General features: G+C 41.0%; 1 protein-coding gene across 6 annotated transcripts in view; it reads right to left on the bottom strand.

Annotated features, from left to right (window-relative positions):
* Positions 1 to 760: 760 nt before the first annotated feature.
* TRERF1 (transcriptional regulating factor 1) overlaps positions 761 to 15,303 on the bottom strand; it is a 107,116-nt gene continuing 92,573 nt past the window's right edge. For all 6 annotated transcript variants that reach the window (XM_061991362.1, XM_061991363.1, XM_061991361.1 and 3 more), the window contains 8 exons: positions 13,786 to 13,925; positions 12,944 to 13,047; positions 11,697 to 11,772; positions 6,864 to 6,952; positions 6,096 to 6,209; positions 5,308 to 5,496; positions 4,613 to 4,821; positions 761 to 3,976 (listed from right to left, as the gene is read on the bottom strand). In XM_061991362.1, coding sequence (XP_061847346.1) covers positions 3,658 to 3,976; positions 4,613 to 4,821; positions 5,308 to 5,496; positions 6,096 to 6,209; positions 6,864 to 6,952; positions 11,697 to 11,772; positions 12,944 to 13,047; positions 13,786 to 13,925 — 1,240 coding nt within the window. In that variant the 3' untranslated portion in view covers positions 761 to 3,657. The remainder of the gene's footprint in view (positions 3,977 to 4,612; positions 4,822 to 5,307; positions 5,497 to 6,095; positions 6,210 to 6,863; positions 6,953 to 11,696; positions 11,773 to 12,943; positions 13,048 to 13,785; positions 13,926 to 15,303) is intronic.

Below are 15,303 nucleotides of genomic sequence, written 5' to 3'. Positions count from 1 at the left end.
AACCCGGAAAGGGAAGAGCAACCTCATCCGCTAAACCAGCCCTGCGCACCGCTCAGCTATGAAGTATGAGCTGCGCCGGCGGGAAAGGCCGCGGTGAGAGGCGGGGAGACGAGTCGGGAGCTCGTATGGCGCCGAACGGCGCCATACGAGCTCCCGACTCGTCTACCCGCCCTCGTTCCTTCCTCCAGCCCGAGCGTTGCCCAGCAAGGTACCGGCGAGGTAGGCGCTCTCCGCGCCCAAACCGTTTCCCGCCAACGGGGCGCCCTTCTCTTCCCTCACACACAGACTCTCTCGGTCCTGGTTTACCGGAGAGGATACTCGCTGCCTGAAGAAGGAAGGCGGGGGGCGGGGGGGGAAGCAGGAATTGTTACTTTTTCTGACCCCGATGCAGGAGAGTTTAATTTTTCTGTTGTTTGGGGGTGGGGTTTTTTGGTTTGTTTTTGTTGAAGGCAAGAAACCCAGGCAGCTGTATTGTAAAAGAACAAAAATAACTGAAAACGCATATAAACCTCTTCCTATCACACACACATATATGCAGCAGTTAATACTGTAACACAGGTTCTGATTAATAACCAAATATTTCAAGAGAGGGAGATAAACAAGTACTAATTCACTAAGCATCCTAGTACACACATGCAGGTAGGTAGTAATCTGCACTTAAGCTGTCCGTACATCAAATGCTAACACAAGAACCTGAAAACCAGCAGAGATTACAAGCTTTATCAAATAATTTTGTTTGGTTGGTTTTTATTTTGTTACTTCTGCTGCCACCTAAAATTACAGTCTGCTTTTTACACTGAAGCACCTAAAATATTTACAACCATAGTCTAATAAAATAACAGTTAAATATTGAAAATAAGATTTTTCTCATAAAATATGTTTTCTATATGTACAGGTTTTATCAAAGAGGACTAAGTTCAATAGTGAACAGTTTTCCATCAAGCATCATCAAGAAAACAAGTTTTCTGAAACAAAATTATGTCCAACTTATGTACAAATAGGCAGAACATCATCTGTGTAACATCAGCCAATGCAACAATAATGACAAAGTCAAAGTTTGAGACCTAAATCATGTACTGGTTAAGCAATGTGCATTTCTTTTTCTCCTTTTTGAATAACTTCTTTGGTTATTGTTGTTCTGTTATCTTCTTGGCTGTACAATAAAACAGCACCTGATTAATGTTACAGAATCAGGCATATATATGTGTGTATATATATTTATATATACTAGGTTTAGCACAGATTACCTGTCCAATTGTTGCTAGAAAAGTTCCACTGCAGAGCTGCTTTTCAGAATTAAGCCCACAAGTTTCTACCATACTTCACTCTGTTCCTCAAGCAGAACTCTCACTGACATCAAATATCGCTTTGCTTAAACACTCAGGTTTTTTTCCAGCCATTAACAGGGGAATCTGAAAGCATGTTTTTGTTTTCCACTGGAGCAGCCTGTCTCAGAAAGACCCTTAAAAGTTCAAAATGATCCAAGTTTAGAAGAGTAGACTGCTCAGTTTTTTCTAACACAGGCTTCTGAAAGCCAACTCAAGTTACCATTCCCCACATCATCCATTTTGCAAACCACTAGAACTTGCACAATCTACAAAATTTATTACCAGTGGATCTTGTTGGCAGCATACAGCTGAAAACCATTTGCTGAACTGGGGTTGCATGGCCACCATAAAAGTACCATGTCACAGCATAGACAGGAACTGCTGCCTGGCAGTTCAGCTAAGAAAAGAAGGTTGCTATCCTGTCTCCTTAAACTCACAGGTACAATAACTGAGAACATCATCCTTTATGCAGCAGATGGAGTGAAATTCTACCTGCTGGTCAAAAGCAACTAGAAAAAACTCTGGAACATCCCAAAAAACCCCATTAAAAGAGACTAGAAACACAGGAACTTCACTAACCGGAAACTGAGAAGTGATTTCCATTCTCCTGAAGGGCTGTTCTTTAGTATCAGAACATTTGACCTTAAGTAGAAACTTCAGGTCATTTTGGCTTCATGTATTTGGCTTTGACAGAGATGGCATGTCTCTGCCAATGAGTCCTACTGGTTTTGAACTTGCGTGGTCCAGTACTACTATACAAAAGTGCTGTGATTTACCCTCATTTTGCATAGTTATACAAGGAAGAAAGACTAGAAAATAAGTCACCATCTCTCAGATTCTGCTTAAGGTGTTAGGAATATGGCAAAAAAAAAAAACCTCAAAACAAAATAACCCCACAAATAAAACTAAACCCACCCATCAAAAAAGCCAAACAACTCTGAAATCTGGAAGATCGGAAATCAGCCCTAGAAAAATTTATAAAGTTAGCAATACTCTTCTACTGTGCAAAATTCACAAGAAAATCTGTGCTGCTATCTGTGAAAGCTCTAAAATCAGTATTCATATTCTGCAAGTAAAAGTCCACTCAACCTAAGACCAATTCTTCCTAAATCTTTAATTCTGCAAGGTACAATGCTCTTGATACTCTATTTACTTAAGAGAACCAAACCTAAATTTATATAAATACTATTAAGACACCCAGCACGTAGATCCTAAGGGAGGAGAAACTATAATTAAACAGCATTGTCAACTCACCTTTGTAGTATGTTTTATTAAACAAACAACATTTGAATTTGATGTAATGAGGAGGACTGGAAATGGCAAGAATAACATGCCTGCCAGTAATAACTAACATGTGCTGAAGGCATATACTTGACTCATCAGTCTCCATTCCATGGGCAAGAACATCTCCCTGTATTCTCCTGGTGAGAGAGCAAGCTCCTGCATTGCTCAAGAGCACGCTCTCCTAAAACCAGAGATGGCTAATTCCACAGTGTGATTTATTGTCACAGCAAAAAATATTTCCAGTGCAATCTGATTACCAAGGCGGTGTTCCTGATGCAGTGTCCCCATCAGATGACGTGAACCACAATACAATCACCTTCTCGCTTTAACACTTGAATTAGGTTATTTTAAAATCAGCAGATCAAAACCTTGCTAGAATGGAAGCTCTAAAATGTACAAGGTAACCAAGGCTTTTTACAAACTGCCTAACATGTATGCATTAAGGCAAGAGAACTGAAAAAGTACTGCAATACTACAATACAGTCACTTCTGTAATTATTTCACAGTTAAATCAGATTTTTTTTTCCTCCACCTCCCTTAAAATGACAGCACAAAAGACACAGAATGTAATCATCTCCTTAACAGAGATGACATTGAGTCTCTAGAAGAATCTGGAAGTGATCCAGTATAGGCAAAAAAAAAAAAAAAGTTCCATCAGAAGTGTGCAAAGATCTTTCTTCTAATTGGGCTAAAATGAAACTTCAAAGGGTTAATGACTAAAGACCCTAGTGGGATCAACTGGAGGGAAGTTACAGCAGAACCATGAACTTCTGTCATCAGTGGCCTTGGAAGTTACCAGCAAAATGAGCTCAGATAAAAACACCTTATAAGAATATTTGTACCAATTATTTATTTTTTCCCCAAACCACAAATCAATAAAAAAAGGGAAAAAAAGCAGGTTTCTTTTTTTTTCTAGACCTGGATAAAAGAATTATAATTTTCAACAGGTAGTTTACAATCAGTGGGGAATAAAACAAGCAGTCCAGGTTTCCTGACTGATCCATTCAGGGTGTGCTCAGTAGCTGTCTTTATCAAACAACTTTATTTACAACTCAGCATCATCCTGCAGTAGATCTGCATCTTCATCATCCAATAAAAGCTCAGCATCCATGACTTCATTCTCTTCCATGACACCACCCAGCTCCTGAACAACATCATCGTCAATGTCACCGACATTTCCAACATGTTTAACCAAGCTCAGGTGGTCCAGAGGGATCAAACTATGCCCAATTGGCCCAGTAGTTCTTGCAATAGTGTCTGCCATTTCTGCTGCCACAGCAGCTTTCTGAGCCTTCTGCCTTTGCTGTTCTTCTTGTCTGTGAGTCTTCATATGAGCATTGCGGCTTTTGATTTTGAAAAATACCCTAAATTTTAAAGGGGGAAAAAGAAAATCAGATAAAAATGCATTGCTTTTGATTAAGTGAGCCAAAAAAGACTCAACAACCTATCAGTACATTTGCTTCCTTGTCCTGAAATAGAAGTTAGTGAAGTCTGCAATGCCATGGTGACAATTTCAGGGACAGACTACTAGATTCATACAGCCCGACAGTACCAAAATTGCCTACTCCTACTCTGCCAGAGGTACTTCATAGCTCCCACAGTTGCTTCAGTATCCATGCACATCCTAATTCTCCCCATACTTGGTTTCAACAACAATCTTGCACAACAGGATAAAAAACATTAGGATGGACAAACTCAAGCACAGAAACACAGAGAAAGTTGCCTCGTTGCATGCAAGTCTGATGAATGAGGAAGCTGGACAGTCAGATGTACAAATTGTAGCAGGCAAATGGGTTCAGGAAAATAGGAGTAAGTGTTGCAGGGGAAGCATCCCAAATGTCACGCAAACCAATCTCTTAAGCTTTTGATATGAGGACATGGCAACTAAGGGAAACTGTTCTTACGAGACCATCAGAGCAAAATAAAGAGTTTGTCTCAACACTATTTATCTGTAATATAAACAGGCAGATGGGATATTGCAGAGTGTCATATCTACTTACTTGCCACACTCCTTGCAAGGAAAAATTGTCGTTGGGTCAGTCTCACCGCTCGTTGTGCTGTGGGCAGGTGAACTCTTGATGGAGCAGTATCCACTCTGCGTACCAGATTTCTGCTTAGTGCCTGGAATGGTGCATCGTGGTTTTGGCACCTGATTGGTGCCTCCATGAATGCGAGCGTGACCATTCAGCGCTTGTCGGGAACTGAACACCTGGCAGAGTAAGGTAGAGGGAAGAACAAAAAATCTAAAAAACCTAGAAAAACTGCACAGGAACTGTGGAAAAAGGTATGCTGAATGCATATTACAACGTAAGAACTGTATGTGTTGAATTCGCACAACCTGCTTGGTCAAATGCTGCTTGCTCTTGGCTATATTTCACTAAAGAAAATTAGTTGTAATAAAACAAACCAGTGAGCTATCCTATTATTAGAGCTGTATAACAGAAAGGTAATCAGTCATTACCGTGCAGTATTTCTAATGGATACAACATCTCCAAATTCAGTCTTATGTACAGATCAGCATATTGCCTGTAGTTTCTATGTCAGAAATGAAAAGGAGGCCAAAATTATCCGTCCAAAGATATTCAGGAGATATCAGTGGTCAGGAGCAGTCTAAAACTCTGACTACCAAAATCACAGTTCACTAGTATCCATCCCACCCCCACCCCCTGCTATTAAAGATCCCAAGGACACGTACAGCGCCACAGTTTGGCATTTCACAGATGAAGGAGGATGAAGAAAGTGTAAGACTCTGAAGGGCAGGCAGATCTATAGGTCCAATAAGAGGGATAGCTGGTGGGTCAGGAGACTTCTGCATTTCCCTTTCTTCCTTTCTGTCTTCTTCCATCTCCTCATCCTCCTCCAACACTTCCTCTTCCCCGCTTGTCTGAAATAGACAGTCCATTTACTAGAAACATAGTCAAAACCAGACAGTACTGGATAGTAGGACATAGTACAGGAACAGCATGTGGCTTAGTTAAGTCTGTTTCCAGGTTTTGATATTTTTTCCCAAATGCACTTCTGGTTTTACTGGAACTACCACTCCTTAATGGACAAAGTATAGCTCACAAAGCTTACTGCAGGGTTCAAAACACCCTCCATCTTTCTTACAGAGCTGTGGCTCTGTGAATTTATAGATGTGAAGGTACAAGACTCTTCCCCAGCTGTATGAATGGTATCTGTACTAGAATATTAGAGCAACTTTTAGGAGCACACACAGGCACCGGCATAATTTACAGACTTTTACCTCTTTCATCAGCAGTAGTAATTGCTGGACTAGATCTAGATAATGTAGCAGTCAAAAACATTTTTATCCCATTACAGTCTAGGAATGTAAAATCTTGGTGTAGCTGAGGTCACAGAATTCTCAAACAAAACAATTTAGAATTATAGAATATTTTGGTTTGGAAAAGACCTGTGTCATCTTTTCAATCTCTTCCTCAAAACAGGACAAACATAAAGTTTTTCATATTCTTTTAGACTTACCAGGCATTCCTCTCTTTTTTTCTCTAACCGTGTTCTGTGTTTCCGTCCCAAACGCAAGATTTTCTTCCAGGTATAGTAGTATTCTACACATTGTGCAACCGTCTTAGACTTAACCTGTAGTTAAGTAATTGCAGGAATAGTCCAGTCTCAATCTTTTGCTTTCATTCAACACAATCTTAGTATATTTCAAGAGGCAAGCTTTATTTCTCAAACATGCAAAAAGACAGTTTGACTATAACAAGAACAGCGTTGTAGAATAACTTTTAGGGTTTTTTTCAGTCAAATTTGTATTGATTATTTCGGCCTCGATGTATTTCTCTGGAATTCTCTAGCCTCTACTCAGAAAATGACCAAAACCATAATTTTGTAGCTCAAGTGTACAACACTATGAAGAAATCTAGGAACTAAGACTTGGTTCCTATAGACCCAAAAGTTTTTCAACTTTTCAGCTAACAAGTATGGTACTCTGACCTAAGCTGTATACATCTTGTCTTTTCTGGTTTGTGGCAGAACATGAAAATTAAGTACAAGCGTTATCTTTTTATTAAGAGGTTTCAACCCAGTCTGGCACAAGGCTCAATGACAGCCACTCGGGTACCTTTTCCAAACTGCTAGAGGACACCAAGGTAATAGCAGAGAACCCTACTTGTCCCACACGTGGAATGCCATGACTATATCTGCAATAAGCTGGTCTGGCACTAGAGGGAAAAAGAAGGGGAAGAGGACACGACAAATGGAAAAAAATGACACAAACAGATATAACCTTACCATTTTCTGTACAAATATGAAATCTTTGCTGTAGGTAGACAATGCCTCTTTGAACAGCCTTCTTTCTTGATGTGTCCATTTGTCAGAGCCTTACAAAAAAACCCACAAAACAGTGAATTCATTACAAATTATAAAAAGCCACTACCTTTATGTTGATGGAGTACCCAAAACAAAAACTGGGCAACCTCAAGGACATTCTAGTGCTTGCTGCCACCCCAGTACAAGTACAAGTACAGCTGTACTGACTGAGGCCTCAAGTCCATCTAACCAGTATTCAGTCTCCAGCAACGGTCACAGGCAGTTGCCTAGGAAACAGTAAGTCAAGGCAAGCAAATACAATTCCTCTCCTTAATTTTTCCTAACCTCTGACCACTTTCAGCATAGGGGATTTCCTATGTCTGTTGCAACTTGCTTATTTAGTAGGTATCCTTGTAAGTGCTGACCCTGTAATTCTGCACCCAAAACATCTTTTGCTGAGGACTTTCACAGATCAGTAGACCCTCTGCATGAAGAATCACTTCCTTTTTACTGTTTCCTGGCTCCCATCAGCTTCACTGGATGACCCTTTGTTCAAATGGAAGACAAAGTGAACCCAATCTTGAACATCATATCCACACTATTTAGGACTACGTGTCTTTTCTGTCATTCCCACGCCTTTTGTCATTACTGTTGTCTCTCTCTGAACCTCTTCTAGCAATAGAACATTCCCATAGAAATGAAGGGACCAGAAAGGCACATAAAAGTCAACATATAAGCAATGCACAGAGGCATCACCATGTTCTTTATCACCCTAATGTTTGACTTGGGGTTTTTTTAGCTGTCTTAAAATAGAGAGCTGACACTTTCATAGAATTAGCATTATAACCCCTAGATCTCATTCTAATTGATAAATATCACCACAGAACTCACAATTTTACATGTAAAGTTTGCATTGCCTATTCCCATATATGCCACTTTACATTAAACTGCATCAGAGTTCATCTATTATTTTGTTCTCTGGACAAGAACTCTGATAAGGTCCTTTTGCAGCTCTTCACTCGCATGGCTTGAGGTAAAAATCTTCTTAAATCTTCCATGACATAGGTTCACAAGTAGAGAGATTGTAGCTCTGTGCACCAAGCACAAAGTGCTTTCAGATCATATAATAGAAGCTGTACATAAAACCTTCAAATATTGTTATTCTGCATTTCCTTCACCAGCCCATGAAAACGTGAAATCAACATTTAAATTGAAATGAATTTGTACTTCCTCAGTATTAGTCAAACAGAAGGAACACGGGATTGCTGTACTGCAAAAAAACCAGTGTCCTGTTTGTAAGAGTGGGCAGCATTACATACATTAAAGGAAGGATATACAAGAAGCCACAAAGCAGATGCCTTTGAAATGACTCACAAGAAGGTTCTACTTTGGTCTGTCTGAGAGTTTCTGAAACATCTGAAATTTTGATAAAAGAAATCCCTAATATTGCTGGCACTATTACCATTCTCCATAGAAACGCTTGCCTCTGCATTGAATTCCATTAACTTGGGCTTGGCACCATGCATGGTACTGAACTCAAGTTCCTTATGCCTACTGAAAATATATAGGGGGTTTTTTACTAACTGCAAATGTTTCACTTTTCATTGTCAAATCCCAGGCTCACAAGCTTAGAGCAGGTATCTCACCACTCCTTCATATTCTGAAAACTACAAAATTAACTTTTCTGCAGCCTGGTTTCTGCAGGCTTTTCCAGTACTGGGCATAAGCGTGCATTAGTTATTTCCACAGAGATTTACACTAAAGCTCTCTTTAACATCAGAGAAAGGCATTGGCTCCAAGCCATGAGTTTTATTTATTCTGTTATCACACAAAGATCATTTTGTTGACACACTGCCTTGCCATCTTTCCCACCCTAAACCCTGTTCCCACCCTACTCCCTAAACCAGTATTGTTCCCCTATTACACAACTTGCCAGTCATTTGCATTTACCCTCCCTTTGGGCAGCAGTAAATGCTCCGATTCAGTCCAGGGACCTGCTCTACTACGCAAAATATAACTTTAAAAAGCATGACAACACCAGAGATTTTATTTTTTTTTCAGCAAAGCTCTCTAGTTATGCTCTCCTGCCTCTACTCCACCCTCCTAAAAAAATAATCACTTCCCTTAACTAATTTTATTGTACATCTAAGGAGGATTCGGGCCTTAAGAGTTTCCCCAATAGCTGCTGTATTAGCACAGATCCTCATAAGATTATACGGGTTAATTGGAAGTAACCTAATTAATAGAATAAATCCTGTGTAGGAAAAGAAACAGAAGAAAAGCTGTTTTTAACTCTGGTTGCTGGGAAACCGCTTTTGCTCTTGTTAGCTTGAGGGAGATATAGAGAATGTGTATAGAGAGAGATCTGCAATGCAGCAAGAAAGAATTTTGGACTTTAGAACAAAGATAAAATTCTGAAGCCAATCTTTATGTTTAGACATTTACTCTACATTTTGGTTTACCTGCCATATTGTATTTGCACTGATTAACTAGTAAGAAATATCTTCTATGGATTTGGGAGGCCAATCTGTGGGTTCCAAGGAAGGTATACCTATACCCAGTGGCCTCCCTGTCAGGTGGCTCAAATCCATTACAGAGAGCACGTGCTGGGTCTGGTCCACATCTTATCACAGTATATGCAAGAAGTTTCCAGACTGCCTGGAGCAGTCTGGTCTATTTCAGAGACCACATCTCCTGCAATTCTCACTGCAGGGGAACTTCAGACCTGTGAAATTCCACTGCTCAAATTAAAACAATTCAAGTGTTTGTAGCAGTGCTCCTCTTTTATCAGATACATGTCTCCTCTCTTTCCTAAAATGCTATCCTGACAGACGCCAAAGTCAGAAATATTAGGGTATTCTTCCAAGTAGCCCTGGGTCAGCATGCCCAGCTCTCTTGGCACCCAACAGAAAAGCCTCAAGTTTTACAATTTGTTTCCCTCACAAGCCAACGGGTTAGAAAGCTGAGTTCTTCGCTTGTACTCTCATCTGAAGGCAATTCTAAGGAAGAATTTGCAGATTTATTGTTTGTGGTATCAGCCAGTTCTCCTGAGTCAGTGCCATGCTCTGTTTAAATGAAGCCTTAGAGCTGAGATTTCAAAGTATAAAGCAGAAAGCCCAAAGAGTTAACCCAGACAAATGCTACTTGAAGTTATATTAAGCTATTCATGCAGTAGATTGTGAGAAATTCCCAAATGCCTTGAGTGGCTGATTATCAACTACAAATAAACTATTATTCAAGAACTGCTGCACGGTGCTGGAGTGTGTCTGTCAATATAAGTTGCAATCACGTGTTGCATTCAAGAGCATTAGGAAGTAATGCTTTATCTTGTTATTTTACAGTATTTAAATCTGGACTGGTAAAATTTGGGGTTTTTTTTTCTAAGCAGACTCAAACTTCCTTTTCTGCTCAAGAAAAAAGGATACACTGATGTCCACAGGTTTCAGTGCTAGTTAACAAGGATTTGTGTTTCTCATGTGAAAGATTAAACAAGAACAGTCTCTCCTGGCTTCTCCCTGCATCTCAATAAAACACTCCCTGAAAGTACTGTGAAGTTACTTCTGTAAAGACTGTTCCTCCTCCTCTGCCATTGCTAATTAGATAGCTCACTGAGGATGAGGTTGATGGGATACGTCCTCATCTTCCTGATCTCATGCCCTGGACTGTCTCACACATATGATTTGGTGTCATCTCTTCAGACAACAGATCCTGGTCAAAGTTCCCGCTGATGTCCTCCTCCATCCACCCCAATGTTCATTCTTTGGACTGCAACTGAGCTGTTATCAAAGGCACTAGACATCTCCCCAAGACAACACTCAAAATTTGATCTTCATATTTTTTCACTCATGTCATCTGCTGCCATCAAACATGACTCTATTCTTTTTCTCAGGCCAAGGGGTTAAGGAGTTGCTTTACAAAAAAGGTGGTGTTACTTGGAAGTCTCTCCAGTGAGCTGCTTCAGCCAGGAAGTAGTTTGCTTCTAAACTTACATAATGACCGTAACTGGAAATGAGTACATGACCCTGGACATTGTGATTGACTGACCAACAGAAGATTCTTGGGTGTTTCTTATTGAGCCTAAACTGGAGATGACATCTTAAATCTCTTATGTAAAACCCTATTCAGTGTGTCCAAGCAGCTGTTAGCCACTACAAAGCAATAACATGGAGGGTTGCAGAGGACAGACATTTGATGTAACTTACATCAAATGGCTTAACACCATTTCACAGGGCACTTTTGCTTCATCACTAAAATGCAGGTCTTTGTTAAAAAAATTACCATCCCAGGCTTGTTTCTTTTTTGGCTAGATCCACACAAAGAGAGGTTCTGTATTCAGCCCTAAGACACTAGCAAGACTTATAGCACTGCCTCTTTGGAAAAATGGTCGTGATTATGGTATTCATTTATTGTGCATCATTACCTCTGAAAAGGAAGGAATGACAGCAGATGTTTACATACCATAAAATTAAGACCTTACTGCTTGTAAATTATGATCCATGAACACCAGCAGTTTTAAAAGGAGGTCAACAGATTAAATTCTAGTTTAAAAGAAGAAAAAAATTACTCAAGGCAGTTTTAAGTCTGTAGACCCTTATACACCAACATGGATGTAAAGTTTCTGTACGTCACCAGGTAAAAAACTGCCCAACTTGTATCCAAAGGCTCCATAAGTACCACTTGGCACTGTTAACATCATCTCTACTGGATGCTGCCATCCCTGCAGCAGACAGCAGAGAGTGCAGTGTGATCCTGTGCCTGGGATACCAGGCCTTGGACTTTGTAAAGCAGCAGGTAAAGGACTGCAAGGAAACCTACCGGCGTAGTGGTAGTTCGCCAAAGGATGACACTTCAATCTCACTGGCTTTCTCAACAGCAGCTTCTCAAGAGCAAGCTAAATGAAAAAGGAAGGAAAACCAGAATTAGCAAACGCATTCTGCAGTTGCATACAACTGCATTGAGAAGACTATTTGGTATAAGAATATGACTGAATCTTCTCTTTTCTATCACACAAAATCACATCAAATTATCCCAAGGCCCATAAACATTGTACCTTACAGAAGAGCATCTAATGCGCACCTGTCCTGCCTTAATTAGCTATTGCTAAGCAACTTCCAGCTCTTCCCTGACTTCTGCTTGCCACATACAAATATGTTTATTGTGTTTTATTTGATAGTGTTAATTAATACTAATATGTAATGGTTGGTTTGATAGCATGAAGTCTTTTGGAATACCTGTTTAGGCTAACATCTGTCACATATGACAGCAAGTATACACAATCGTCCTTTGGATGGAGCAGGCAGTTGATTTGTGGATCCCGAAGATTTTTCCCCTAAAAATGCAGGCCTCTCCCCATATAGCAAATTTCACATCCTGACAGTAAGTTCAGTCATCTGCCTCAGACCCCTCAGATACAGCTAACAGAGTCGAGGGAACTAAGACACAAGCTAAACCCCGCTGTATTAGTCAGTCCTATGAGATTCATTCCGGCCTTGTGTTCTCGTGCATTTTGTTTTAAATTGGCTTTCCAGGAACTGGTGCAGGACCTTGTCTATCCTTAACACTGGGCAAAATGGATTTTTTGCCCCAGTTAATAACATTCCCATCACTAAACTAATGCAAATATTTGAAATGCATTATTTATATGAGAACTGTGTGCAATTACCTCACAGTTCTGAAGAAATAAGTAGACGTGATTGCTACTACAAGAAAGGGGTTTTATAAGGGCTAGAAGAGGACTAAGCTCTCTGTGACCAAATATAAATCTTGTGAAATATCAGGGCTGGAGCTAGCACTGGGAGATATTCAAAGCCCCAAGGCTATAAACTAAGTAATCTTATCTATATGAAATATACAGTAAGCCTTCAGAGGCACTGCTTTGAAATTTAAATTTATTGAAGAATGAAAGGGAAAAGTCATTCCCCAAAAATGTTACAGGATGTTTAAAGCACCACTGCAAATCAATCAGAAATCTTTTCTTATATAACCATATCTAAATTCATTTAATAAAGCATGCTAATTTATCTGCAGAAGAGGATATCTACCCTTTCAGCTTCTTATCTTACCATAATATCTCCTTTTGCTTCAAAGAGAGAGTGCAACGCGTATTCTGAGTTAGTTCCTCCACCAGGTAACACACTGGAACAGCTCATATTTAGAAGGTCTTCCACTGTCAGAAACAAGTCAACATTTTACTGCTAAAACAGCAACCCATCAGTCAAACATTCAGAGCCAAGGATTTTGTAACACCACTCAATGACAATGACAATGTTCAGGACAACAGCTTTCAATACTCCCTTTCCTCAGCACCTCACCCCCTGGTTTTAGGCTCTCTCGCGGAGGAAGGGATGTGACAGGATTTGCAGAGCACATCCTTGGGATGGGATAGGCTACTGCAGAGCCAGAGATATGACTGTAAGGCAGTGGCTTGCACAGGCCAGTGATGTTTCTGTGCCAAGAAGGCTTCAGCCAGAGTAGAGAAGCAAAAATGAACCTTGCTGGAAGCAGGAACAAACTCTCACCAGGTCTGGTAGAAACCACTGAGCCCATCACATTTCCTCACAATTATGGTCACAAGACAGGCCCAGGAGCCATCTGTTGCCTCTCATCTTTCACCTCTGACCTTACCAGGAAGTTCAAATACAAAAAAAAAAAAATCCCTTTCCCAGAAATGACTTTTTCCCCTTGGCTGCCAGAAAGCAGTTCATCCAGACTTCACTTGAAGTGCCACTACATATAATGTTGTTTCTCTCAATCTGTACCACGCAGTCCTGGTCTCCTGTTCTGCATTCTTGATAATTAATACTCTCTTGAACATTTTGTAAAGTATACACATGAGAAATCAATGTGAATTTCTTCAACAGCCTCAGGTTGATATGTGAACTTCTTAAACAGCAAGGCATTCTACCTCTTTGTTGGAAGACTTTGTTCTCCAGTTCTGGCCACGGTTTCCAAACCAAAGTAGCTTTGTGCACATCTTTCTCCATTAGTGATCTGTCCTGCAGCTCAGGAATATCAGCCTGGAACCTGGACCCAATATTGATTCGTCTATAAAGACAAATAAATAACTAAGTATACGATCAAACATACAGGAAAAACAGAAGCTGCATTGTTTCCAATAAGACTTTTATCACACTGGAGTGGTAGGAAGTTGTATCAGATTGCTTTACGCAATGCTTCACTCTCAGTGGGATAAGTATTTTGAATATACTGATCTCTTGGGGGGAAACAAACATTTCAATACAAAATTTAAACTACTGTGGTGGGTTTGTGTGTCCAGGTTTTGGTGGCAGGGGGCTACAGGGGTGGCTTCTTTAAAAAAGAGCTGACAGACGCTTCCCCTGTAGCTGATAGGGCCAGTGCCAGTCGGCTCTTGAGATGGACCCGCCACCAAGGCTGAGCCAATTAGCAATGGAGGTAACATCTCTGTGAATAACGTACTGGAGAAAGAGAAGAAGTTGCTGCACAGATGCTAAACTGCAGCAGCAGCAGCAGAAGGGAGTGAGGAAGTGAGAACAACATCTCTGCAAACACCAAGGTCAGTGGAGAAGGAGGGGGTAGAGGTACTCAGGCATTAGAAGAAAGATTCCCCTGCAGCCCACGGTGCAGCCCATGGTGAGGCCCTGCCCCTGCAACCATGGGGGCCACAGAGAACAGAGATCCACCTGCAGCCTGGGGAGGACCCCATGTTGGAGCCAGTGGATCCCTGAGGGAGGCTGTGACCCTGTCAGAAGCCCATGCTGGCAGGACCTGGGAACCCTTGAAGAGAGGACCCCATGCCAGATCAGGTTTGCTGGCAGGACTTGTGACCCTGTGGAGTACTCACACTGGAGCAATACATGAAGAACTGCACCCTGTATATCAGACCCAAATAGGAGCAGTTCCTGGAGGACTATCTCCCACGGGGAAGGACCCCACACTGTAGCAGTGTAAAGTGTGAGGAGTCCTCTCCCTGACAGGAAGCAGCGGCAAAGTCCATCTATGATGTACTGACCGTAACTCCCCTCTCCCATCCCCCGTGCTGCTGGGGGAGAGAAGGCAGAAACTCAGGAAGAAGGGAAGGGTGGGTGGAGGTGTTTTAAAGTTCAGTTTTTATTTCTCATTTCCCTAACTCTCTTTTGATTGTTAATAAATCACACCAATTCTTTCCAAGTTGACTCTCTTTTGCCCGTGACACTAATTGCTGAGTGATCTTGACTCACGAGCCCTTTGTCATATTTCTCTCTCCTCTGTTCAGTTCAGGAGGGGGAGTGATAGAATGGCTTTGGTGGGCACCTGGCCCATAGCCAGGGTTAAACCACAACTATACCCAGCCATCACAGCTGATGGACAACCTGAGCTAGCCCATATGCATGCTGACTAGCAAAGGGCGTAGATGCTGTAACAGTAACTTTCTGTTCCATAGAGAACAGCACTCCTCGGCAGT

This window comes from Colius striatus, chromosome 2 (assembly GCF_028858725.1).
Source record: "Colius striatus isolate bColStr4 chromosome 2, bColStr4.1.hap1, whole genome shotgun sequence".
NCBI lineage: Eukaryota > Metazoa > Chordata > Aves > Coliiformes > Coliidae > Colius > Colius striatus.
Note: the sequence above shows the minus strand (reverse complement) of the source record. Positions and strands in the feature narration are given on the sequence as shown.